General features: G+C 37.5%; 1 protein-coding gene across 1 annotated transcript in view; it reads left to right on the top strand.

The window, feature by feature from the left end:
- Positions 1-26,338, top strand: part of LOC103206463 (mitochondrial poly(A) polymerase) — a 55,949-nt gene that overhangs the window by 19,509 nt on the left and 10,102 nt on the right. Inside the window, exons 5-6 of the mRNA XM_007951917.2 lie at positions 12,738-12,949; positions 16,570-16,796. Of these exons, the coding sequence (XP_007950108.1) occupies positions 12,738-12,949; positions 16,570-16,796 (439 nt within the window). The remainder of the gene's footprint in view (positions 1-12,737; positions 12,950-16,569; positions 16,797-26,338) is intronic.

Below are 26,338 nucleotides of genomic sequence, written 5' to 3'. Positions count from 1 at the left end.
TGGTAGCTATTGTAAATGGTATTGATTTCCTTATTTCTTTTTCAGCAATCTCTTTGCTGGTGTAGAGGAATCCAGCTGATTTTTGGATGTTGATCTTGTATCCTGCTATGATGCTAAATCTTTCAATTAGTTCCAGTAGATTTTTAACTGAGTCTCTTGGGTTTTCTAGGTATAGGATCATATCATCAGCAAATAGGGATAATTTGACTACTCTTTACCAATTTGGATGCCTTTGATTTCCCTTTCTTGCCTTATGGCCCTGGCTAGGACTTCTAGTACAATGTTGAATAGAATTGGTGATAGAGGGCATCCTTGTCTGGTTCCTGTTCGCAGGAGGAGTGGTTTCAGTCTCTCTCCATTGAGTAGAATGTTGGCTGTTGGTTTTGCATAGATGCCCTTTATAATGTTGAGGAATGACCCTTCTATTCCAATTTTGCTGAGAGATTTGATCAGGAGTGGGTGTTGGATTTTATCAAATGCCTTTTCTGCATTAATTGATATGATCTTGTAGTTATTCCCCTTTGTTTTATTGATGTGGAGGATGATGTTGATTGTTTTTCTAATGTTGAACCATCTTTGCATACCTGATATGAATCCTACTTGGTCATAATGGATGGTTTTCTTGATATGCTGTTGGAGTCTAGTCTGGCTAGGATTTTGTTGAAGATTTTTGAAGATTTTTGTATCTGTATTCATGAGGGATATTGGTCTATAGTTTTCCTTTTGAGTGAGGTCTTTGCCTGGTTTTGGTATCAAGGTTATGCTTGCTTCATAAAACAAGTTAGGGAGAATTCCATCCTTTTCTGTGTTTTGGAATAGTTTGAGTAGGAATTGTGTCCGTTCTTCTCTGAATGTTTGGTAGAATTTTCCGGTGAAACCGTCTGGGCCACGACTTTATTTTGTTGGTAATTTTTTTATGACCTGTTCAATTTCTTCTTTTGTTATGGATCTGTTCAACTTTTCCACATCAGCCTGTGTTAGTTTAAGTAAGTGGTGTGTTTCCAGAAATCTGTCCATTTCTTCCAGATTTTCAAATTTGTTGGAGTACAGTTCATCCTAGTATCCTGATATTATTATTTTTATTTCAGTTGGTTCTGTTGTGATGCCACTCATTTTGCTTCTTATTCGTTTTATTTGTATTCTCTCCCTTGTTTCCTTTGTTAAATTTGCCAGTGGTGTGTCAATTTTATTGATCTTTTCAAAAAACCAACTTCTGGTCTTACTGATTTTTTCTATTGCCTGTCTGTTTTCTGTTTCATTGATTTCTGCTCGAATCTTGATTATTTCCTTTCTTCTGGTGACTGTAGGCTCTTCTCACTGTTCTTTTTCTGATTGCTGGAGTTGTTGGTTTAAAGTGTTGATTTTGGCTCTTCTTTTTTGATGTGTGCATTTATTGGTGTAAATTTGCCTCTGATCACTGCTTTTGCTCTGTCCCAAAGATTTTGGTATGCTGTGTTTTCATTCTCATTTGATTCAAGAAATTTTTGAGTTTCAATTTTTATTTCTTCTCTTACCCATTCTTTCTTAAGGAGGGTGTTCAGTTTCCATGTGTTACTTTTTTTCCATTGATCTTCCTATCGTTGATTTATTATTTTGATAGCATTATGATCTGAGAAGATTCTTTGCAGGATTTCAATGTTTTTAAATTTAATAATATATATATAAAAGAATATATATTATGCTACTGTTGTTGGGTGAAGTGCTCTGTAGATGTCTATAAGACCAAGTTGGTGGATTGTATTGTTTTGCTCTTCTGTATCTTTGTTGAGTTTCTTTCCATTTGTTCTATGTTTCATTGAAAGTGGTATTAAAGTCTACCACTATGACTGTGGAGTCATCTATTTGGCTTTTCAACTCTTTTAATGTCTGATTTATATATTTAGGGGCTCTTTCATTGGGTCCACAGATATTTATTATGGTTATATCTTTATGGTCAATTGATCCTTTAATCATTATATAATGTCCTTCCTTGTCTCGTATGATGGTTTTTGTCTTAAAGTCAATTTGATCAGAAATTAATATTGCCACTCCTGCTGTTTTACGGTTGCCATTTGCTTCATATATCTTTTTCCGACCTTTGATTTTTAGTCTTATTTTTATCTTTGTCTCTAAGGTGTGTCTCTTGTAGATATCATATTGATAGATTTTGTTTTCTCATCCAATCTACAACTCTCTGTCTCTTAAGTGGTGCATGTAATCCATTAACATTCAGTGTAATTATTGACAAGTATGAATTGATTGCTGTCATTTTGTTACATGTTTTTTCATGGTGTTCCTGGTTTCTTTGTTCCATATTGTTTTCTCTGCTGAGCTCAGTATATTTATGAATTGTGTTATCATTTTCTTTTTTGCTGTTGTTTTAGTATTTGCTGAGTATTTGTGCTTGTCCTCTTTTTTATTGTGATATGAAGGTTTATCATTTTTCTTTGAGGTTACCCTATGATTTATAATTTTTTTCCTGAGATAAGAACAGTCCATTCTATTTTGCAGCTCTCTTAACTTCCTCACCATTTAGAAGCTCTGTAACTACACAGTATTTTCCCTCTTTGTGGATTGTAATTGTCCTCACTTGCTGCTAAAAAGGCGAGGAGGCCACATCTTCTGACCTCCTTTCTAAGCGCACAAGAGGAAAACAGACTCACTATCAGTAGCCCAAGGCCCATTACTGGGAGGCCAGACATGCCACCTCCCTCCAGTCTTTTCACCAACTCTGATGCCAGCCGTTCCTTCTACAGCACCCACCACCTCTGTGCTGGGTTCGATAATTCACTGCTGTGGCGGCACAGAACTCACAGATTATGGGGTTTATTAGGGAAGCACCAGGCTACAATTCAAGTTCAGGCAAAAAGGCTCAGTCTCAGCCTGCTGTCTCTCAGCCAACAGTCTGTCCCAGTCTCTCTGCCCACAGTTCATGTCCCTCCGTGTCTCACTCAGCAATGCGTGTCTCTTGCATCTCTTCCCAGCAGTGCATGTCTCTCAGGAGCACGTTCTTCCTCAACCCGCAGTCAGAGAGACCCCCCTCCCCTTCTGCCTCTAGGAGGCCTCCTTTCGAGCCTGGCAGTGTAGCCAAACTAACCAATCATAACATCAGAATTCTAAGTATCTGAGAGAGGGTGAACTTCCCAGAACATTACTTTGTGCTGTTCCCAACAGGAATACCGCAGGTGGATGATTTTAACAATCAGGAGCTACTCAGTGTCTCACAGCAGATTCCAGCAGATTACGAAGACTAAATGCTAGAAAAACCATACCAGGTAATCTGGTATGTGCACTTGTAAATTGATGTCTCTGGTTCCCTTTTTACAATCTTGTAAGCTCATTTTACTTTGGATATGTCCATAGCTGTGGTTTCTGGGTTATGTCATCTTGTGTATTAATGGTTGGTTGTTACTTGCTATTTTTCGTTCACTATTCAAAGGACTCCCTTTAGTATCTCTTGTAAGGTTGGTCTGGTTTTAACAAATTCCCTTAGTTTCTTCTTATCTAGAAATCTCCTAATTTCACCATCATATTTGAGGGACAGTTTTGCCAGGTGTATAATTCTTGGTTGAAAATTTTTCTCTTTCAGGGTTTTATATATACCATCTCATTGCCTTCTTGCTTGCATGGTTTCTGCTGAGAAATCAGAGTTTATTCTTACTGGTTGTCCTTTGTAAGTAACGTTTTGTTTTTTCTGTGCTGCTTTCAGAATTCTTTCTTTGTCTTTGATTTTGATGAGTTTGATGATGATATGTCTTAGTGATTTTCTTCTGGGGTGTATCCTGTTTGGGATTTGTTGGGCTTCCTGAATGGATATAGTCTCATCTTTCATCATATCAGGAAAGTTCTCCTCCAACAAATCTTAGACTATTTTCTCAGTGGTTTTATTTTTCTCTTTCTGTTTTGGAATTCCAGTGACACGTAGCTTATTCCTTTTGATGATATCCCACATGAACCTTAGGCTTTCTTCATTTTGTTTTGATCTTTTTTCTGATTGATCCATTCCATGGAAGTATTCAGGTATTTGTCTTCAATCTCATTAATTCCGTCTTCCATTGCATCAGTTCTCCTCCTTTCCTCTTCCAATGTGTTATCTATTTTTGACAATTTAGTATTAGTGTTCTGGATTTCTATGTATAGATTTAGAATCATTTCTAATTTTTCATTTATTTTGTCATTTTGTTCTTTTATTTTCTTCCAGAACTCTTTTAAGGTTTTGTCTGTGTTTTCCTTGGTCTTTATCTCAATCCTTTGAAGATACCTAAATATAATTCTTTTGAATTCCATATCAGAGAGTTCCAATGCTGTGGCTTCTGCAGCGATGTGTTCTAGGTCTGTATCCTGCTCCTTGGTTTCTACCACTTTATCTTGCTCGTTTGTGTGGTCTGTGATGGTCTGTTGTGTCTGAGACATCATGGTGTTGTTGTATTTAGGTCTCTGTGAACTGTTTGTGAGGAGAAGTCAAGGGTGATTCAGGCTCTTGTTGGTGGCTTTTATCGTTGGCCCGTTGGTGGAGAATGAAATGGTGGCTCTCGCTCAGTAAGTGAAGCTGCAGGAGGTGTGGGTTTAGTTGTGTTGTATGGGGACTGTTGCTAGCTTCCACTCAGTTAAACAAAAATAACAATTGAATAACCATCAAAAAACTAACAGCATATGGACAAAATACACACCATGTAATCACACAGGAACAGTAACCAAAAAAAGATAAAAGGGAAAAAGAATGGGGGAAAAAATAAAAACCCTGCACTATCTGGGGAGATGACAATAAGAAAAAAGGTAGAGAGGAAGAATAATGATGAAAAAAAATGGGAAACACATAAAAAGAAAAACAAGGAATGGGGTTAACCATGAGAAGGAAAAAAAAAAAAAAATGCAGCCAGGAATAGGAAAAAGAAAAAAGCTGAAAACTGGAACCTGGGAGGGGGAGAATAAAGAACAATAGTAAAAAGGACAAAAGTAACAATGATAATAATAGTAGTTTTAAAACAGATGAAAAGAAATAAACTGAAAAACATAAAAAAGAAAAAAAAATCACGGCAGGGCACTTAGGCTCTGTCCGAACACACAGACTGGGATGAAATTCCTGCTGGCCCAGGAAGTGGGTGGGAGTGAGGGATGACTGCACCTTTGTTCACCAAGAAGTTGTGAGGTATAAGAGTAATAAGGGGAATGTTGCACCTTTCCAGTCATCCGGGTCTGGAATGTCGGGGGTTCTCGGCAAGTGGAGCCTGTTGTTAAGTCCCTGGAATCTGGGAGAATGCTGTCGCTTTATGTATCCAAAATGGTTAAGCCCTTGTAAAAATTCAAAATGGTTGTACCCTCTGGACAGACAAAAGTCCATAGCTCAGCCCACTGTCCTCTTTGCTGCTTCCCCTTTTATTCACCAGCCACCAGAGAAGTCCTCTTTGCAGTCCCTGGCTAGCAGGGCTGATTTTTAGTTTAATTCTTAGGTCCTACCACCAGTTGGCAATATCCAAGCTGTCTGTGCCGTCAGGATCGTTGCCAGACCACAGCTCCGTATGTGTCCTTTCTTGGTGTTTTCATGCAAATTTTTATGCTAGTTGGTGTTTTGTCCACTTTTACATCCTTCTCTTCAGGGCTCAGGGGTCCAGGATTATCTTCTGTATCTGTGTTAATTGGTTCCCCTTTTCTTTGTTGAAGAGGGTCTGTGCAGTGTTTCTGCCTATTCGGCCATCTTACCAGAACTCCAGTTCTTGATTTCTCACTTCTTAGTTCAGTCAGATTAAGCTAGGCATGCTGTGGTGATGCAGTGGTTAATTTCTCAGCTGCTGAAGGAAATGTCAGTGGTTTGAATCCACCACTGGTTCCACAGGAGAAAAGACCTGGCAATATGCTCCCTTCAAGATTACAACAGCCTATTCTATAGGGTCCCTGTGATTTAGAATTGACTGGATGGCACATACAACAACATGTTTTGGTGACAACCCTCAGGTCTCAAATGATGTATTATGTCATTTATTCTTTTATCTTTCACTGAGGCATGGCAGGTCACCAGAGGTACTGTATACGATGTGGTATTACTAGTCCTCCACGTTGAGGAAGGCTTCATTTGTACATGTGTTTCCATTATCACTTAAGCAGTGGAAAGGCAAAATGGAGAATTGAGCCATAGCTCTTTAAGCTACTACTCATATTTCATTGGCTAAAGAAAGACATATGACTGCTTAATCTCAGTTAGACAAGAAAGTGCTATTCTACCAAGTACCCAGAAGGCAGATGGGAAATACTTGGTGAATAGTGTCAATAACTATCATATTGCTGTTTTTATAGTCTGGTTTCTCCAGTTTTCTTGTTCTGATTCCATTCATTATCTAGATCAATTCTACTTTAGTTTCATTTTCACTTCTGTTACCTGAATACTTTTATTCTTTTCTCATTTATAGTATTTATTTATTTTTAAAATATTGTTCTCTTCTGTTTGTTTGTAACACTTCCCTTTACTTCTTAGCATTAGTCTAATATTACTTCACCATTTAGTCTGATTGTACTTTCCAAATTCACTTTGTTTTGCCATCTGTTATTATTTGCCTCCAAATTTGTTGTCTCTTTCTTCAGGTCCTGCTTAATCTTGATAGAAATTGTTTCTCTTTCTTTCCTTCTCTGTTAAGGAGCTCCATACTTTGTTGATTGCTTTTGTTTAGATTCTCGTTTTCCATAAAAGTTTTGTGCATTTGTATTTTATAATACAATGAACTAGGGAAACAAAAGTCATAAAGATGTGTTATAGTAAAGGATAATGATTTATTAATATAAAGGTGCTATCCAGTTTTTTGAAATCTTAATGTTTTTAAAGGAAATTTCTTTATATTCTCTTTAAAAGAAAGGTATACTAATAAATAGAAGGGAGCACCTGGGAGTGGTGCTAGTAAGCGTCAGCCAGCCAGGCGTAGGCAGGTGGGTTTTCAAGTGCCTGGGGCGGCACTGGTAAGTGTCAGCAGGCTGGGCTCAAGCAAATGGGTATCAGAGCAGCTGGGGGCCGTGCGAGTAAGCATCAGCGAGCCGGGTGCGGCACGTAGGTGTCGGAGTGTCTGGGGGAGCCTGGAAATTGAGCAGAGTGATTTGGAACAGCTAAGGGAGACAAACTTGTCTGTCATTTTATCTTACGCTGCTGGCTCGCATGTTGCTGTGAGGCTGGAGGCTATGCCACTGGTGTTTCAAATGCCAGCAAAGTTACCCATGGTGGACAGGCTTCAGCGGAGCTTCTAGACTAAGACAGACTAGGAAGAAGGAAGAGACCTTCCACTTCTCAAAGAATTGGCCTGTGAAAACCTTATGAATAGCAGTGAGACATTGATATATTACTGGAAAACTTTATGAATAGCACTGAAACATTGTCCAGTATAGTGCAGGAGGATGGGCCTTTCAGGTTGGAAGGCGCTCAGAATATGACTAGGGAAGAGCTCCCTCTTCTGATAGAGCCGACCTTAATGATGTGGAAAGAGTAAAGCTTTCGGGACCTTCATTTGCTGATGCCGCAGGTCTCAAGATGAAGGAACAGTTGCAAATGTCTGTTAATAATAAGAACATGGAATGTGCAAAGTATCAATCTAGGAAAATTGGGAGTTGTCAAAAATGAAATGGAACGCATAAAAATCAATATTCTAAGCATTAGTGAACTGAAATGGACTGGTTTGGCCATTTTGAATCAGACAATCATAAGATCTACTATGCCAGGAATGACAAAGAGGAATGGCGTGGCATTCCTAGTCACAAAGAATGTATCAAGATCTGTCCTGAAGTACAGTGCTGTCAGTGATAGGATAATATCCATATGCCTACAAGGAAGCCCAGTTAATACAATGATTATTCAGATTTTCGCACCAAAGCCAAAGAGGAGGAAATTGAATATTTTTTCTAACTCCTGCAGTCTGAAATTGACTAAACATGCAATCAAGGTGACTGAAATGCAAAAAGTTGAAAACAAAGAAGAATCACTGGTGGTTAGAAAATATGGTCTTGGTGATAAAAGTAATGTTGGAGATTACATGATAGAATTTTGCAAGACTGATGACTTATTCATTGCAAATACCTTTTTTTAACAATACAAATGGTGGCTATACATGTGGACTTCGCCAGATGGGGTACACAGGAATCAGATTGACTATATCTGTGGCAGGAGGTGATGGAGAAGCTCAATATTTTCAGCCAGAACAAGGCCAGGTGCTGATTGTGGAACAGACCATCAACTGGTCATATGCAAGTTCAAATTGAAGCTGATGACAGTTAAAAGAAGTCCACGAGAGCCAAAATATGACCTTGATTATAGCCCTCCCGAATTTGGAGACCATCTAAACAATAGATTTGATGCATTGAACACCAGTAACTCGAAACCAGAGAAATTGTGTGATGACATCAAGAATACCATCCATAAAGAAAGCAAGATGTCGTTAAAAAGACGGGAAAGAAAGAAAAGACCAAAATAGGTGTCAGAAGAGACTCTGAAACTTGCCCTTGAACGGAGGAGAGTAGCTAAAGCAAATGGATGAATCAACAGGATAAAAGAGCTGAACAGAAGATTTCAAAGAGCAGCTCGAGAAGACGATGTCAGTTATTATAATGAAATGTGCAAAAACCTGGAGTTAGAAAACCAAAAGAGAAGAACATGCTTGACATTTCTCAAGCTGAAAGAACTGAAGAAAAAATTTAAGCCTCCAATTGCAATATTGAAAGATTTTATGGCCAATATATTGAATGATGCAGGAAATATCAAAAGAAGATGGGTGGAATACACAGAGGCACTATACCAAAAAGAATTGATAGAGGATCATCCGTTTCAGAAGGTGCCATATGATCAAGAACCAGTGGTACTGAAGGAAGAAGTCAAAGCTGCACTGAAAGAATTGGTGAAAAACAAAGCTCCGGGAGTTGATGGAATACCCATTGAGATGTTTCAACAGACGGATGCCCTGCTGGAGGTACTTACTTGGCTATGCCAAGTGATTTGGAAGACAGCTACCTGGCCAACTGACTGGAAGAGATCCATACCCATTCTAAATGAATGTACCCATTCTAAAGAAAGGTGATCCCACAGAATGTAGAAATTATAGAGCAATATCATTAATATTGCATGCAAGTAAGATCTTACTGAAGATAATTCAGAAACGTTTGCAGCAGTCAATTGACAGAGAACTTCCAGAAATTCAAGCTGGATTCAGAAGGGGACATGGAGCAAGGGATATCATAGCTGATGTCAGATTGATCTTGGCTGAAAGCAAAGAATACCAGAAAGATGATTACTTGTGTTTTGTGGACTATGCAGAGGTATTCGATTGTGTGGATCATAACAAATTGTGGATAACATTGAGAAGGATGTGAATTCCAGAGCACTTAATTGTACTCATGAAGAACCTGTACCTAGAGGAGGAGGCTGTCATTCCAACAAAACAAGGGGAAACTGCATGGTTTAAAATCAGGAAGGGAGTGTGTCAGGATTGTATCCTTTTACCATACTCATTTAATCTGTATGCTGAGCAAATAATCCAAGAAGCTGGACTACATGAAGAAGAACGTGGCATTAGGATTGGAGGAAGGCTCATTAACAACCTGCGATATGCTGATAACACAAGTTTGCTTGCTGAAAGTAGGAATGATTTGAAACACTTATGCAAATTAAAGACTACAGTCTGTAGTATGGATTACATCTCAATATAAAGAAAACAAAAATCTTCACAACTGGGTCAGTGAGCAGCATCACAATAAATGGAGAAAAGATTGAAGTTGTCAAAGACTTCATATTACTTGATTCTACAATCAATGCCAATGAAAGCAGCAGTCAAGACATAAAAAGACGTATTACATTGGACACATCTGCTGCAAAAGACCTCTCTGAAGTGCTGAAGAGCAAAGATATGGCCTTGGAGACTAAGATGCGCCTAACCCAAGCCATTTTCAGTCACCTCATTTGCATGTGAGAGCTGAACAGTGAATAAGGAAGACCGAAGAAGAGTTGATGCTTTTGAGTTGTGTTGGTGAAGAATGCTGAAAGTACCGTGGACTGCTAAAAGAACTGTCCAAAAAAAAATCTGCCCTGGAAGAAGTGCAATGAGAGTGCTCCTTAGAAGCAAGGTTGGCCAGACTTTGTCTCACCTACTTTGGTCGTGTTGTCACCATTCTCTGGAGAAGGATGCCATGGAAGGTCAATGAAAAAGGGGAAGGCACTCAACAAGATGGATGGGCACAGTGGCTACAGCAATGGGGTAAGGTATAGTAGGGATCATGAGGCTGGACAGGACTGGGCAGTGTTTCGTTCTATTGTACATAAGGTCGCTATGAGTTGGAGATGTCTCAACAGCACATAACAATAGCTACAAAGTAAATTAAAAATCTATCTAGATGAGAGAAACCAACCCAAACTAACCAGAAAAAGGAAACCCACTGCTGTGGAGTTGAATCTAATTTAATAGCGACCCCATAAGATAGAGTAGAACTGCTACCCCATATGGTTTCCAAGGCTGTAAATTTTTATGGAAGCAGACTGCCTTATCTTTTTCCTGTGGAGCAGCTGGTGAGTTTGAGCTGCCTGCAGCTGAATGCTTTAACCACTATGCCACTAGAGCACCCTTTAACCCAAACTAGTTTGAGCAAAAAATTATAGGAAAAACATCACAGAACCCAGTGTCAGGAATGAAGATGGGTCCTAGGAAAAGTGTAGGACTATGAACTGGAAAACCATCAAGAACCCAAGAGGTATTCTTTTATGTTTCTCTGTCCCTCATCGTTGCTTTTCATCTTCATTGTCTTTACCTTTTCTTCCTTTTGGTCTAGTATATGCCTGTTCTAAAGCTTCTTTCTTATGTATGTCAGTGGGGACTGGCTGGTTGCCTCTGAATCTCAGTTCCAATTTCTAGTGGAGATTTCAGGATAAATGCATGGTACAGTGCTATAGTGCTTTGGATCAGCTGTTAATGCCCAGTCTACTCTGCTGGATGTAAGGGGGTAGATTTCCATTTATAAACATGGTTGTTGAGGCCAGAATCCTTTTAATAGGAAAGAGTTCTGAATGAGAGCACAGTCATTATTGTATGCTGTTGAGTCAGTTGAGACTCATACTAACCCTATATGACAGAATAGAACTGCCTCCACAGGGTTTCCTAGGCTGAAATCATTTATGAGGGCAGATTGCCAGGTCTTTTCTCCTGCGGAACTGCTGGTGCATTCAAACCACCGACCTTTTGGTTGTAATCCAAACACTTAATCACTCGTTGTACTACCTGAGCTCTTTGTGGATAGCCTATCAAAATAGGTTATTTTTGTTAGCTACTGTGTAATCACGTCAGCCCCTTGCCCATGGTGACTCCATGCACACCTAAACAAAATCCTGCTGGGGATAGATCTTCCAAATGTGTCTGTCATACGAATAATGTTACAGTGAGTGAATGTCTTTGTAAATTGGCTCATTTTTGCTAGTATTTCTTTGGGATAATTTTCTCCAATTTTAATAGTCAAAGTATTATACATTAAAAAAGTTTCAGTAGCTTCTGATAAGTTCCCCAAACACGTGTGCCAGTTTAAGCTCCTACCAGCAATATATGTGAATACATGTTTCCCTACGCTATCACTGTTGTCTTTTCCAGTCTAATACATGGAAAACCTCATTGCTGTTTTAATTTTGTATTTTAGTTTCTGTAAAACAGGAACATCTTTTACTATACTCCTAAGCCATTTTTATTTCTTATGTGAACATCTTATTCAGGTTTTTTTTGCCCATTTTTAAAATTGCATGTTTTGTCTTCACTCATTTTTGAAGGAGCTCTGCCTGTGTAGTGATTAAGGCAGTCTGACTGCTAACCAAAAGGTTGGTGATTGGAACCCACCAGCCACTCCATGGAAGAAAAATGGGGCAGTATGCTTCTGTAGAGATTATAGCCTTGGAAACCCAATGGAGGTTGCTGTGAGTTTGGTTTTTGGTTTATTTATTCAGAAGAGCCCTTCACAAATTGGGGAAATTAGTCCTTTGTGTGACATGTGTATTATTGTCTTACTTTGTCTTTTTTCTCTCTTGTGAATGTTTACTTTGGCCTAAGAGAGTTATAATTTTTATGCAGTCATACTTTTGTGTCTTCTGGAATGTTGTGTCATGTTTAGAGAATCCTTCATTACTCTGACATTATAAAAATATTCATTCATTGTGTTCTAGTATTTTTCTGATAAATGTTTTACATTAAAGTATTTGATCCATGTTAAATTTACTTTGGTTTTAGGGCTAAATTAGGGACTAGTTTTTATTTATTTTTTAAATTTTTAGTGGCCACTTGACTCACTCATCAAGTAGTAATTCTTGCCCAGTAATTTATAGACTTCATTTCATGAAATAATAAATTGCTACATATAATAAGTCTACTTATGCTGTCTTATTTTCTTCAATTGATCTACTATTTTTGTACCTATGGTTTTATAACCTCTGAAAAATTAATGGCTAATTAGACAAGGACAAATGGATGTTCACTGAATTTACAGAGTAAGTGGTTTTGTATATGATACTACTTTATGATATATAATATACTATGGTATATATGTTAATTATATAAAAAGCCACTGATTTTTCAACTGTATATTCTGGAGAATCAAGACATGAGAAGATCCTTTATGTCTTCTTTTGGCTTTGATTGTGTGAATAATTTGTATTTTGTGGGTTTTTTATTTTCCTCAGAAATCATTTAGAGCATCCTTTTAGAAAAGTTTGCTTAAGAAATTCCTTTTTGCAAAAGCTGTTTTTTATAAATGTTTTAATTATTCAGACCTCAGGAAATTTTCTGATGGAATTTCAAGTGAAAAATGTTTCTTCAGAAAGAATTGCAACGCAGAAGATCCTGTCTGTGATAGGAGAGTGCCTTGATCACTTTGGCCCTGGCTGTGTAGGTGTACAAAAAATATTAAATGCTCGATGTCCACTTGTGAGGTTCTCCCAACAGACCTCTGGATTTCAGTGTGATTTGACTACTAATAATAGGTATGTTCTCTTAAGCTTATCATCTTAAATGTGAATGTAATAAGATGATTAGCTTAATTTTTCTTACATAGAAAATGGCTTTGGACTCTTAAATGTGCTATAATAATACTTTTTACTGTTTCTTTTTATTGTGTTTTGTTTAATTTGAACGCTTGGATTGAAAAATAGGAAATGCTTTCCCTTACTTTCTTATACTTAGGAGTTCTGGTGGTGGTACGGTAAGACATATGACTGCCAACCAGAAGGTCAGCGGTTCAGACCCACCAACCACTCTATGGGAGGAAGATGAGTCAGTCTACTTCCTTAAAGATTTACAGCCTTGGAAACTCAGTGGGGTTGCTATGCATCGGAATTGACTCGTTGGCCCTGGGTTTTCTTATACTTACTGAATTTTTTAGTGTTTCTAAACCAAGTGTTAGGATGTTGTGTTAAAATGTTAATATATCTAACTAACTTCTTTTCAAAAAGTTGTATTTCCTTGTTTTACTGGTGTAGCCTGATAGCATGGTGGAAGTATCTATGTATCTATAGTATCTTAGACTGGGTTCTCTAGAGAAACAAAACCAGCGAAGCTTATATATAGAGAGAGAAATTTATCTTAGGAAAATGGCTCACAAACGTATAGAAGCCAGCAAGTCCAAAGTCCCTGGAGGAAACGTCGGGCTGGAGGCAGCCTTAGCTTCTGCAACCGCAGGGGACCGAGAAATTCAAGGCTGGCAGGCAGTATACTGGTTGTTGACTCCAAGATCTCCAGGCCCAGCGGTGGGCTGCTCATTCACGGAAGGTTGTAGTCAGCGCAGCAGGGTCCCGGTCCACAAAAGAATGTCTCTCTTCCCAGGATGTCCCTGGATATCCTGGAAGCAGACCACACCCCTAGGGAAACTCCTCTTGGGCAGATTGGCCACTCAGAACACAGTCATGGATCCCATCATGGGAACAACCACACAGAACTGGGGTCCAGCCAACTTGACACACAGCTCCAGCTATCACAGTATCTAAGGTATACTTAGGAAATAAGGGTAGCAACTTAACTTTGACTTCTGGATTGCCTCCAGGTCAACTTTTTATAATAAACAAATGTGATCTTCTCTGCCTAGGTTAGAAAGTGGTTTAAACTGCTTAAGACTGGGCAGTTTTTCTTCAGCATATTTGCATTGTACCAGCTTTGCTAACTAATTGCTTTTTTAAAAAAAAAAAGATGGACTGAGAATGACCAATCCTTTCAAACTCTGATTCCTTTCTCTGAATTCTTAATAAAGAATTCATTGTAAGTTGTGAAATTGACTTCCTAACTCTACTGTTCTCATTGCATGTGTTTGATTTAATTATATTAACTATTAGATACATAATCACAACTAAAAGTAGATTAAGAAACTCCAATCTAGAGCAGTATTGTTTAAACTTAAGTGTTTATAACAAGCCAATTATAAGTACTAAATTAGTAACCCTTGGAGTAAAGTCTTTGTGATTTTTTGCCAATTTTATATGAAAATACAAACTTCACTTTCTATCATTACTACGTTTGGTTTATAGTATGAAAAGTGTGACAGAATGATATTTATCTCTGTAATAGTTTTGTTTTATCTTGTTGGGACATGGTTTTAAAATTTTGCTTCAAGTTTTTGAACTCTAACAAATAATCTCTTTATATCTTATATCTGGTACATATTTTATACTTCAGCATAATATAGGTTTATTTGCATATATGAAATACTTATTCACTATGAATTCTCACCATTTATACTTTTTAAATCCAGGAAGTAAATGTCCTGGGGGTACTTTGGAGACAATTTGAATTTGCTCTTTTTAAAGGATTATGTGCCCTCTGGTGGTTCTTTTAAAAATTACAGTTCATATTTTGATCAGTAGGGAATTGATTTTAAATATGTCTGATTAATAATAATTTGAATTTTCTTATGGAATACAGGCTTTTTTGATGCCATTGAGGCTGGATGAACCACCAAAACTATTTCCCTGAGATAATCTTTAAACTTTAAACCAAAAAGATCCTCTGAAGTCTTCTTAAAACCAAGCAACAGTTTGCCTTAATTAGTAAAAAATGTCTGCCTTGAACATTGTGTGTTATTTCCCCCTAAATTTTACTAATTTTGTTGTTGTTGAGAATACACACAGCAAAACATAAGCTAATTCAAGTGTTTCTATATATATAGTTTAGTGACATTGATGACTTTCTTTTGTACAACTGTTCTCACCCTCCTTTTCTGAGTTATTCTTCCCTCATTAACATAAAATCACTACCCCCTAAGATTCCTATGTAATCTTTCAGTTTGCTCTTGTTAATTTGATCTCATATAGGTTGTTCTTAAATGACCATAATTCACAAGCCAGACTGTTTTATTAGTTAATAGTTAACTTAAATTACTGTTCAATTTTAAGATGACTTCAGAGGGTGTTTTTGGTTTAAAGTCCGAAGATTATTTCAGGGCAGTAGTTTTAGGAACCCATGAGAATTTGGAATTCTGCTCTGAATTTTCTCCCTTTTAATCAGGATTCTTCTAAGCAATCTTTGACTGAATATTCAATAATAGTTAACTGGGCACTATCTAGTTCTTCCAATCTCATGACAAAGAAGGCAGTTGTTCGTGGAGGAGCATTATGAATTTTTAAAGAACAATCTATGTGGGATCAAATTGGCAACATCAACTCCAAAAGTGAGGTAGGAAGGTTTATACAGTTGGGGACTAACAGTTCAGAAAAGGTGGGTGAGAATGGTTGCACAACTTGAAGAATGTAATCAGTGTTGTTGAATTGTACACGTAGAAGTTGTTGGTGTCTGTTTTGCTATATATGTTTTCAACAACAATAAAATAATTTTTGAATTTGCATTATAATATAACTAGGAAACTTATTGCAAATAAGGTTTGATTTCCTTTTAATAGACACTTGATCTTCCTGGGTTTTGATTTTTATAAATATTAACCTTAGATAATTAAAAAAAAATGTTTTGCAAACTACAATAGTTTGGCACATTTTATTTTTCCTGAAAAAATGTAGACTCTTCAATTTGTTTTTAGGCTAACTTGTCTACCAATGGACTAGGTAAACAAAACTAAGACAAAGAAAGTTTCTTTTAAAAATGCAGTGATATCTTTTATTGATAATCATTAGAGAGCACTTCTATAGTGGTTTCAGTTACTATTGAGGTCATGTTTTTGTTGTTTTGTTGTTATGTGCCATTGAGTCAGACCCGACTCATAGCGACCCCCCCTTGGGTTTCTGAAGCAGTATCACTATGGAAGTAGATTGCCCCATCTTCCTTCCGAGGAGTGGCTGGTGGGTTTGAACCTCCAGCCTTTTGGTTAGCAGTCATGTGCCTTAGGCATTGTGCTACCAGAGCTCCCGAGGTCATGTTTAGCAGCGTTGATTTATGAATTCTAAATTTTAGAGTTACACTGTAATCAACATTTAAGAAAATGTTTTAATGATAATGAATGTATTTGATATTTAACTATTCACATTGCAAATACACCATACTTTGATTATCTGATTTTGAATACATTCAGCTATGATAAGATAATTAGTTATGCTCTCCCACATGCATGTTTTAATCTACTCTTACATGAGAATTTAAGGTTGAAAATTTTTTCTATTTTTTGAAGGATTGCCTTGAAAAGTACTGAACTCCTGTATCTCTATGGTGCCCTGGATTCACGAGTAAGAGCCTTGGTGTTCAGTGTACGATGCTGGGCTCGAGCACATTCATTAACAAGTAGTATTCCTGGCGCTTGGATTACAAATTTCTCCCTTACAATGATGGTCATCTTTTTTCTCCAGAGAAGATCGCCTCCTGTTCTTCCAACTCTAGATTACCTAAAAAACCTAGCAGGTAAGGCTAAATTCAGTCTTCTCTATTTTCTCTTTCTGATGTTTTGAATGTATGTAATTACCATGTGTTACCAAGTCATGTATTTATTAGTTGTATAATTTGTCTTTGTAGTTTTAAAGCGTTGTGAACCAAAAGTTTAAGTGTTTCGGTTTTTATAATAACCACAAGGGGTCATGAGAGCACCTAATTTCTGAAGCTGGGCCTTCAGGATTTTTTGAGAGTCCTAAGCCGACTCGACGGCAAATAACAACAACAACAACAAGGAAGATGGGGCAATCTACTTCCGTAGTGATACTGCCTCGGAAACCCAAGGAGGGGTTGCTATGAGTTGGGTTTGACTCGATGGCACATAACAACATCTTACTTGTGGGAGCTGTGGTAGTGTAGTGCCTAAGGCACTTGACTGCTAAACAGAAGGCTGGCAGTTCAAACCCACTAGCCACTCCTTGGAAGGAAGGTTGGGCAATCTATTTCCGTAGTGATACTGCCTCACCTTGCTCACTGTGAGTTGGGTCTGACTTGATGGCACATAACAACAAAAACAACATCTTATTTGTGTCCTTAGCAGAGTTGGTTACATTGATCATGAGACTGTCGGAGCCTCACCCTTAGTTGACCATTCACTCTTAAATGACCTTGAAAAAAAACATTTCCTAGATATAGCTTTTGATTGGACCATATTTTTAGAGATAGCTTTCTAAACCTGAATATATTTCCAGATATATATTAGAGATGCTGAAAACTGCTTCAGGTAGCTTTAAAGATCCTAATTGTGTTTTTTGCTTAAAAGTTTAGGTACTCTTAGGTGAGTTATTAAAAAATTACTCGGCGGCACAAAACAACAACATTTAAATTATAAATGAATTAAAAATTTGTTAGTTTGCTTGAGAAGATACTAAACTATTATAGTTCTAAATTGTAAAGGAAGGTAATTAAGAACGTGTATATATTTTATCTTCTACTCATTCTGTGTACTGCTACTAATTATTTTGAAGTATATCTCTGAATCTTCCCTATTTAAAATAACCTTGAAGTGTTTTTATCTCTAATAGAATACTACTATTATGGAAACCATATTTTAGCTAACAGGGTGATTTTCAAAAATTCATATTTGATAGTACTATTACTTAGTTGGGAGCTCTGGTAGCGAAGTGCCTAAGGCACTTGACTGCTAACCAGAAGGCTGCCAGTACAAACCCATCAGCCTCTCCTTGGAAGGAAGGTTGGCCGATCTATTTCTGTAGTGATACTGCCTCGTAAAACGCAAGGAGGGGTCACTATGAGTTGGGTCCAACTCGACAGCACATAACAACAACAACATTATCTAGATTACAGTCCTTCAGTGATTTCTACTAGTTCTTTTTTTTTCAGTTTCACTAATTATTAAGGAAAAAAAAAAAACAGAATTTGTGGACAAATTAAAAATGACATGTTTAATTTTTGTCCCTAATCTATTCTGAAATAACTTTAAATTTAGTCACATCTTACGGTAAGAAAGGATAAAACTAGCTTTAGAATTCCTTACTTTATTACTTAAAAACACTACCTTGATTGCTTTTAAATTTTTATTTAATTTTAAGCATAGTAAGAGGAGCTCTGATAGCAGAGTGGCTAAGGCACTTGACTGCTAACCAGAAGGCTGGCGGTTCAAACCCACCAGCAACTCCTTGGAAGGAAGATGGGGCAATCTACTTCCATAGTGATACTTCCTGGGAAACCCAAGGAGGGGTCGCTATGAGTCGGTCCGACTCGACGGCACATAACAACAACAACAACAAAGATGAATTTTCAGGCTGTTTTTTGCAGCCACTTCTTTGGACATAGTACCTTGTGTATGTGAATTGGCAATAAATGCAGAGCACAATTTGTTACAATTATTGCTACTTTTTGTCTTTGTTTTTGCAAGTTCTAGAGTTAACTTGAGTTTGCTATAAAACGAATTTTAATTAGATTAATACTTTTATGTTAAGCATGTGGTGAAGATCATTTTGAAGAGAGTTTATTAAAGTAATTTTTTCTCACTCGTATAAGTGTGTTTAAAAATCCATGATCTACACTGCCTGATTTTAACCAATGGTCCAATATTGATATACATTAAACAATGTATGGCTAAGAATCAAAACTATCTTACACTGTAACTATAAGAACTATCTTGGGTATTCAGTGATTATGCTGTGTCTGTCATTTGACATACAGATGTTGTTGTCAGCTGCTGTCAGTCAATTCCAACTCATAGTGACTCATAGCAATACAACAGAACAGGACATTGCCCAGTCCTGCACCATCCTAACACTTGTTGCTACATTTGAGCCCATTGCTGTAGCCAGTGTCATTCCATCTCGTTGAGGGTTTTCCTCCTCTTTGCTGACTTTCTACTAAGCAAGATATCCTTCTCCAGGGACTAGTCCCTCCTGATAATATGTCCACAGTATATGAGATGAAATGTCGCCATCCTTGCTTCTAAGGAGCATTCTGATTGTATTGGCATACTTCAGTTTTGTTGCGCTTTGCTTTGTAATGTTTCACAGATACTCAGTTTCTCATGGATTGAAGGTTGTGGCCACCCTGCATTGAGTAAGTCTATCAGTGCCATTTTTCCAACAGAGTGTGCTTTACTTCATGTCTCTTTGCCACATTTTGGTAATTCTCACAGTATTTCAGACTCCTTCATAATGCTGTCACACACTTAATAGGACTACAGTATACTGTAAATACGACCTTTAAATGCACTGGGAAACCAAAACAATTGTGTAACTCGCTTCATTGCAATAATTACTTTATTATGGTGTTCTGGAACCAGATTCACAGTGTTTCCCAAGTATGCCTGTACTTCCAAGACCAATTTGTTTGTTCTTTGGGCTGTCATTGGTATATGCGGTATTCATCAACACCATAATTTAAATGCATCAGTACTTTGGTCTTCCTTGTTCATTGTCTGGCTTTTGCATGTGTTTAAGCCAATTGAAAATACCGTGGCTCAGGTCATGCACACTGTAGTTCTCAAAGTAACATCTTTGCTTTTAAACACTGTAAAAGGTCTTTTCCAGAAGATTTGCCCAATGCAATAAAAATAGAGGCTCTGAATTTCTTCTTTTTTTAAGAGTTTAAAAAAAAATTGTTGTTTGTTAATAGAAGGAAGTGTGGATCCCTGGAACATCCTCCAGAGTGTCTACTGCTTTATAAACCACTGTTTTGGACCTAGATTAAGACAAAGTCCAAACTTTTTAGCATTGTGTGTAGGACCCTTGTGATCTGCCTTTTCATCCTTTTCTCTTCCATTCATTCCTGTGTCTGCATCATGAACTTCAGCACTCTCATCTCCTTGCTGTTCTTCAGATGTTTCGTGCTTTTTCATATATCTGTGCCTGTCCCTGAAACGGCTTTCCTCTCCCTACCTCCTGTTTTATATGGAGAACTTCTAAAAGATTAAGCCAGGGAAGAAAGAAGACAAACCTCTAGTCCACAGGTTTCCTCATTTGAAAGTCAGTCTTGGTTGTTCTTCTATCTGCCTCTTAGGACGTAGGTGCTCTTTTGGCTTCCAAACACCTGGTACACATTGTATTGTAACAACAGTTAAATTGTTATATAATTCTTTTATCTGCCTGCCTCCTTAACTTGCCTAAGTGTTTCCAGGGAAGACTGTCTTTGAATTGTCTCTGTATCTTCAGTTTTTGGGATAGTATTGGGTCCACAATAGCAGTCAGGAAATAGATTTCAAATAATGGGATAAATGTTTAAAGTTGAAGGCTCTTTGTACTAAATAAGGTAGACCATGATGTTGGCTTACATATATTGATTACTCTTGAATTTCTCTATTTCTTTGCATTTTCTTATAATCTATACTACTTTCCCTCTTATGTCTTTTATTTTCATGTATTTTCTGTCATTTTTGGTATTGCTACCTGTGTTTTATTCTAAATGCTTAGTGATTGTGTGTATCATTTACCTCTTAGGATCAGTTGTTTGATTAGAGTTTTTCTTTGTTTAGGATTTCTATACGTCTTCTCTATGAGTAATTAGTAGTTTGAGAAGAAAAGATGGGGTGACTTCCATAGCAATATTAATGCAGACACCCCAGCATGGAATAGAGTTGTTGTATTGTGTTTAGTCTTTGGCTCCATATGACCCTCTTGATCCCTTTTGCCATAAGACTTCTTTAGTGGGAATCTGCGACATCAGGAAGGGTAAAGAGTTAGTAAGAGCAACAGTATTGAAGGTTTTGAGCAAAGATTATATAGCAGAATCCTGATCAAAAATGTTTGTGGGGGGGGAGTACAGAACAGAATTTGAAATATATTTGGAACCCATAGTTTCTAGAACTGAAGGCTGGATGAGTCCTGGAAACTATTACCCTGAGATAATCTTGAAACCTCAAACCAAAACTGTCCCCTGAAGTTTGAACCAAACAGTGGTTTTAGCTTAATTAACAAAGTATGTCTGCATTGAGCACTGTAGTGTTTCAAAGAATTATTTATATGGGTTCAAATTAACAAGAGCATCTTGAAAGGTTAAATGAGAAGCTTAGGGGGCAGTGAATTTATGTTAATTATGGTAGAATAATTTGAAAAAGGAGTGTGAGAATGGTTGCACAAATTAAAGGTTATAGTCAATGTCATTGAATTTACATGTAGAAATTGTTGAAATGGTGTATCTTTGCACACACAAAAAAGAGGAATATAAAATTGAAAAAGAAAAGCAGTATTGATTTATTAAGTACTAACTTTGCACCAGGCACTCTACCAAGAAATTTATGTGCGTCATTTCATTCAGTTCTTGTAGCAAACCTTATGAGGTAGTATTATTATTATTTTCATTTTATAGATGAGAAAACTGGCTTTTTAGAGGCTATCTAAATTTCCCCAGGCCACGTAATTAGAAGATGGTAGAGCTGAGGTACAAACCCAAGCACATTCCAGAGCTTACGCTTTTTTTTTTTTTTAACTCAAGTATAATACACATACAAGTGCATATATGTCTGAGTACATACATACATGTATACATATATATGACATATAATTTTCACAAACTGAACAGACCCATGTAACCACCACACAGATTGAATAACAGCACCCTAGAAATTCTACCTATACTACCTTCTACGTACTGTCCCCTGTACCCCTACCAGGGAAAACACTTCTAACAACATGAATTAATTTTACCTGTGTTTGTCCCTTATGTAAAAGAATCATATAATATATATTCTTTTGTCTCTGGATTTTTTCCCTTTTAGTAGTTTGTTGGAGAGATTCATCTATATCATTCATGTGTTTGTGCACCATTCATTCTCATTGTTGTGCAGAATTCCCTTAAATGAATATACCCCAAATTATTTAAATCCTGTTTTTGGTGGGCAATTGAGTGATTTCTCATTTGGGCTATTACAGATAGTGGCTCTGTGAACATTCTAGCACATACCTTTTGGTGACTATAGGTACCCATTTCTGTCAAGTATATGTTGGTGAAATTTTTGAGTCTCAGGATTTGGGTAACTTCAGCCCTAGTAGATATTCACAAATAGTTTTCCAAACTGTGAACTCTCATTGGCATAATCCACAAGTTCTAACTGCTCTTTGTCTTTGCTAACACCTGGTATTGTCTTTTTATTCCAGTTACTCCAAGTGCATGTGTGCTGGCGTCATATGTGCTTTTCATTTATTTCTTAGTTATTTTAGTATCTCTTATGAAGTGACTGTAAGTTTTTTGTCCGTTTTTCTATAGGCTGTCTTTCTTACTTGTTTGAGAAATTCTTTATATGTTCTGGTTGAGTTCTTTGTCTCAGATATGTGCTTTACCTACTCCTTCTCATGGTGGTGTAATGTCTTTGATGAACTGTAGTATGTGGTTGCTGGTCGGTTTGCTGTTTTTCTAATTTCATTTTTTCGAAGTTGCATTTCTACATAATTAAAGGAGTAAAATAATTCTACAAACTTTCATCCCTCCTGCTTTCAATATAGCCATGCTGTAATTTTGATAGGGATTCTCACACATTATTATGACTGTGCTAATGCTGTTCACATCCGATCAATGAAGTAAATAAAAATGTATTTCCTCTCCTGCCCAAATTCATATATTCTTTTGAAGGTAATAGTTTTTTAAATTTTATGTAGTTGTTGTTGTTGTTGTTGTTGTTATGTGCCATCGAGTCAAACCCGACTCATAGCGACCCTCCTTGGGTTTCCGAGGCAGTATCACTACGGAAGTAGGATTGCCCAACCTTCCTTCCGAGGAGTGGCTGGTGGGTTTGAACCGCCAGCCGTCTGGTTAGCAGACAAGTGTCTTAGCCACTATGCTACCAGAGCTCCTTTATGTAGTTAGTTAGGTTTTTTTCTTTCTTATTTTTTAAATGTACTTAACATGAATTGAAACTCAAGCTTCCTACCAGCTATCTAAATCTCTTCTCTAAATGTTCATATAAATTTATGAACATACAAATTTTGTCTTCTTGGAGACATCTCCCTTGGAGCTTTCTGATATGTTCTAACTGGCCTGGTTAGACTTTCATTCTGGAATCTGCCTTCACCATCATCTTTGTATTTGTAGATACTCCATTAGAGCTGTGTTAGATTTTCTGTGTTGCATGTCTTCCTGTTTCTTGGTTTACACCCTCATTTTGTGGAGCATGTCTTCCAAGAACCTCTTGCAAGAAATTAGTAGAAGATAAATCTTTGAGACTTGCATGTGTAGAAATGTCTTTTTTTCAACGCTCACACTTAAAAATATGACAGGGTGTGGAACTCTAGGTCAGAAACAGTTTTCTTCTGGAAGAGATCAGCCATTGTGTCTCTAGTGTTGTGAAATTTCATAAAGATGTTCTTGGTCTCTTTTCATTCATTGTGCTCTTTTCTGGTGAGTCCTTTCGATTTGGAGGACAGAGCTTTCTGTTTTAAGGAATTTTTCTCAAAATTATTCTTTTCTGTTCTTTCTTATAAGAACTGATGCTATTTAGGACTTTTGGACTGGCCATATAATTTTCTCGGGAGCTCTGGTAGCATAGTGGTTGAGGCTCTTGACTGCTAACCAGAAGGCTGACGGTTCAAATCCACCATCTACTCCTCGGAAGGAAGATGGGGCAATCTATTTCCGTAGTGATACTGCCTTGGAAACCCAAGGGGGGTCGCTGTGAGTCAGATCCGACTTGGTGGCACATAACAACAACAACATATAATTTTCCTATTTATTCTCTTGGTCTTCCTGGGAAATAGTCTCGATTTTCTCTTATAATCCTTGAGCTTTTCCGTTCTGCTGTCATTTTAATGCCCAGGAGCTTATTTTGGTATTGAAATATTCCTTTTTTTTTTAGTTGCATTCTGTTGTTATGTGATGACTGCAATATTCTCTTACTTTTCTTTTGTCTCTTAAAGATTATAAAAAAGTTTTCTTTGCCTATCCTGTTTTTTCTGCATAGTTTTCATATTTTGTTTGTTGGCTTGTTTAATCTCATATTAGAGGCTTTCCTCAAATGTGTGGTGATCTTTGATTTTCTGCTTATGTTTCAGTTAAAAACTAAAAAGCTAATTTGAATCTCTGAGCTTGGGTAGGGTTTGTTACTTGTGAGCTCTGTTGTAAGGTAATTTGGCTGGGCTCTTCCTTCAGGTGTCACTATCTAGATCATTCCTCTTGGGCTTTCTAGATTCCTTACAGAGACTCCTTCAATCTTTTTTATTTTTTCTGGATTGTAGGCCTGAATACCCACATTTTGAATCTTTGACATTCACTATGTTTTGTTTGGTGATAGGATACTCACCTTCCATGTGGGAAGGACTCAGGTTTGATATCTGACAGTTGCACCTCATGTGTAGCCATCACCCATCTGTTAATGCAGGCTTGCATGTTGTTATGATGCTGAACTGGTTTCAGCAGAGCTTCTAGCTAAGACAGACTAGGAAGAAAGGGCTGGCAATCTGGTTCTGAAATGTCAGCCCGTGTAAACCTCATGGGTCACAAGGGTACATTCCTGTTATTCATAGGATTTCGGTGAGGTGAGGGCCAACTTAATGACCGCTAACACCACCATGCTGTTGTTCACTTACTATTGCTGTGGAAAATTGGCATGGTTGTCCCATGCAGTCTAGAGATCCTCTTTTTCACCCTCACCAAAGAATACCCCCAGTTTTCTATGAAGAAAGAAGAGATCTGGCGGGTATAACTGTTTCTTTAACTATCAAGCTTCCAGACGTGTCTGATGCTTCTAGTTCCTGAGCCTTTGGGAGTTCTGCAGTATTTATCTGGTTTGTTCTTAGCTTTCTTTACTGCTGGTTTAGGATTCATTTTTTCAGGTCTCCTAAGACACTACTAGGGAGCTCTGGTAGCATAGTGCCTAAGGCACTTGACTGCTAACCAGAAGGCTGGAGGTTCAAACCCACCAGCCACTCCTCGGAAGGAAGATGGGGCAATCTACTTCCGTAGTGATACTGCCTTGTAAACCCAAGGAGGGGTTGCTATGAGTTGGGTCTGACTCGACAGTACATAACAACAGCAACAACAACAAAGTCACTGCTACTCATCCATCTACTGTTCAATTTAAGAAAAGAAAGTGCTTGTTCTTTGTCTCTTTTGTTCTCCCTGCCTTTAAAGTTTTATATCGTTTTACTGATGTTTGAGAAGAGGTGAAAATAGCTGCTGGGTCTGTTTACCACCTTTTCTTTGTAGCCTGTGCTCTTAACCAGTGTACAGGCTGCCTCCAAAAAAAGGCACAATACTGTTGGAACACATGTTATGATGATAGGAACATGTAGGACTTTACCCTGTCTGATTAGACTAAGGATTAATAATGAATTAATAGCGTGTATTATGGATGCACATGTATGAAGAATAGTATCTAAGTATGAATTACATGTTGGAGTGGGGCAAGCTATGTGTTAATAAAGCTGCTTTGAACCTCTTGGATATAACCATGTGGAACTCACTTAGATTCTTCACATGACTGCAACCAAGTATAAGGGGAAGTTGCTTAGATTTGCATTTTTGAAAATTACTCTGGCTGAGTGTGTTAGAAAGAAGCAAAATGGCATTTTGGCTAAGCTTTGTGCCTAACAACCCTCTTCCCCTCCTTAACATTAAACAGTTAATTAGCTTGCATGAATTAGTAGAGCAAAACCATCTGTTGACTTTTCCTATTTAATTACTACTGACCCATGGCATGCTTGAAGGTTTGGACCTGGTAATAATTACAATAGAAGCTGGATATAATTATATAATTTTTAACTGTTTAAGTTTAATTCCAGTAAACTCTTCTAATAACATTGGTGCTAGCTGTTGTCAGGTTGATTCCAACTCTTGGAGACCCCAGATGTGCAGCACAGAACTGCCTTTAGGTTTTTCAAGGCTGTGACCTTTTGGGAGCAGATTGCCAGGCCTGTTGTCCAGTGCATTTCTGGTGGGATTGAACTGCTGATCTTTAGGCTAGTGGTTGGGCACTTAACTATTTATGCCACCTAGATTTTTTTTTTTTTTTTTAATTGTGATTTGGGTGAAAATTACAGAGCAAATATACTTTCCATACAGCAGTTCACATACACTTTGTCTCATGACATTGACCACAA

Source organism: Orycteropus afer, unplaced genomic scaffold, assembly GCF_000298275.1.
Source record: "Orycteropus afer afer isolate SDZICR_OR568_19922 unplaced genomic scaffold, OryAfe1.0 scaffold00319, whole genome shotgun sequence".
NCBI classification, from domain to species: Eukaryota; Metazoa; Chordata; class Mammalia; order Tubulidentata; family Orycteropodidae; genus Orycteropus; species Orycteropus afer.
Note: the sequence above shows the minus strand (reverse complement) of the source record. Positions and strands in the feature narration are given on the sequence as shown.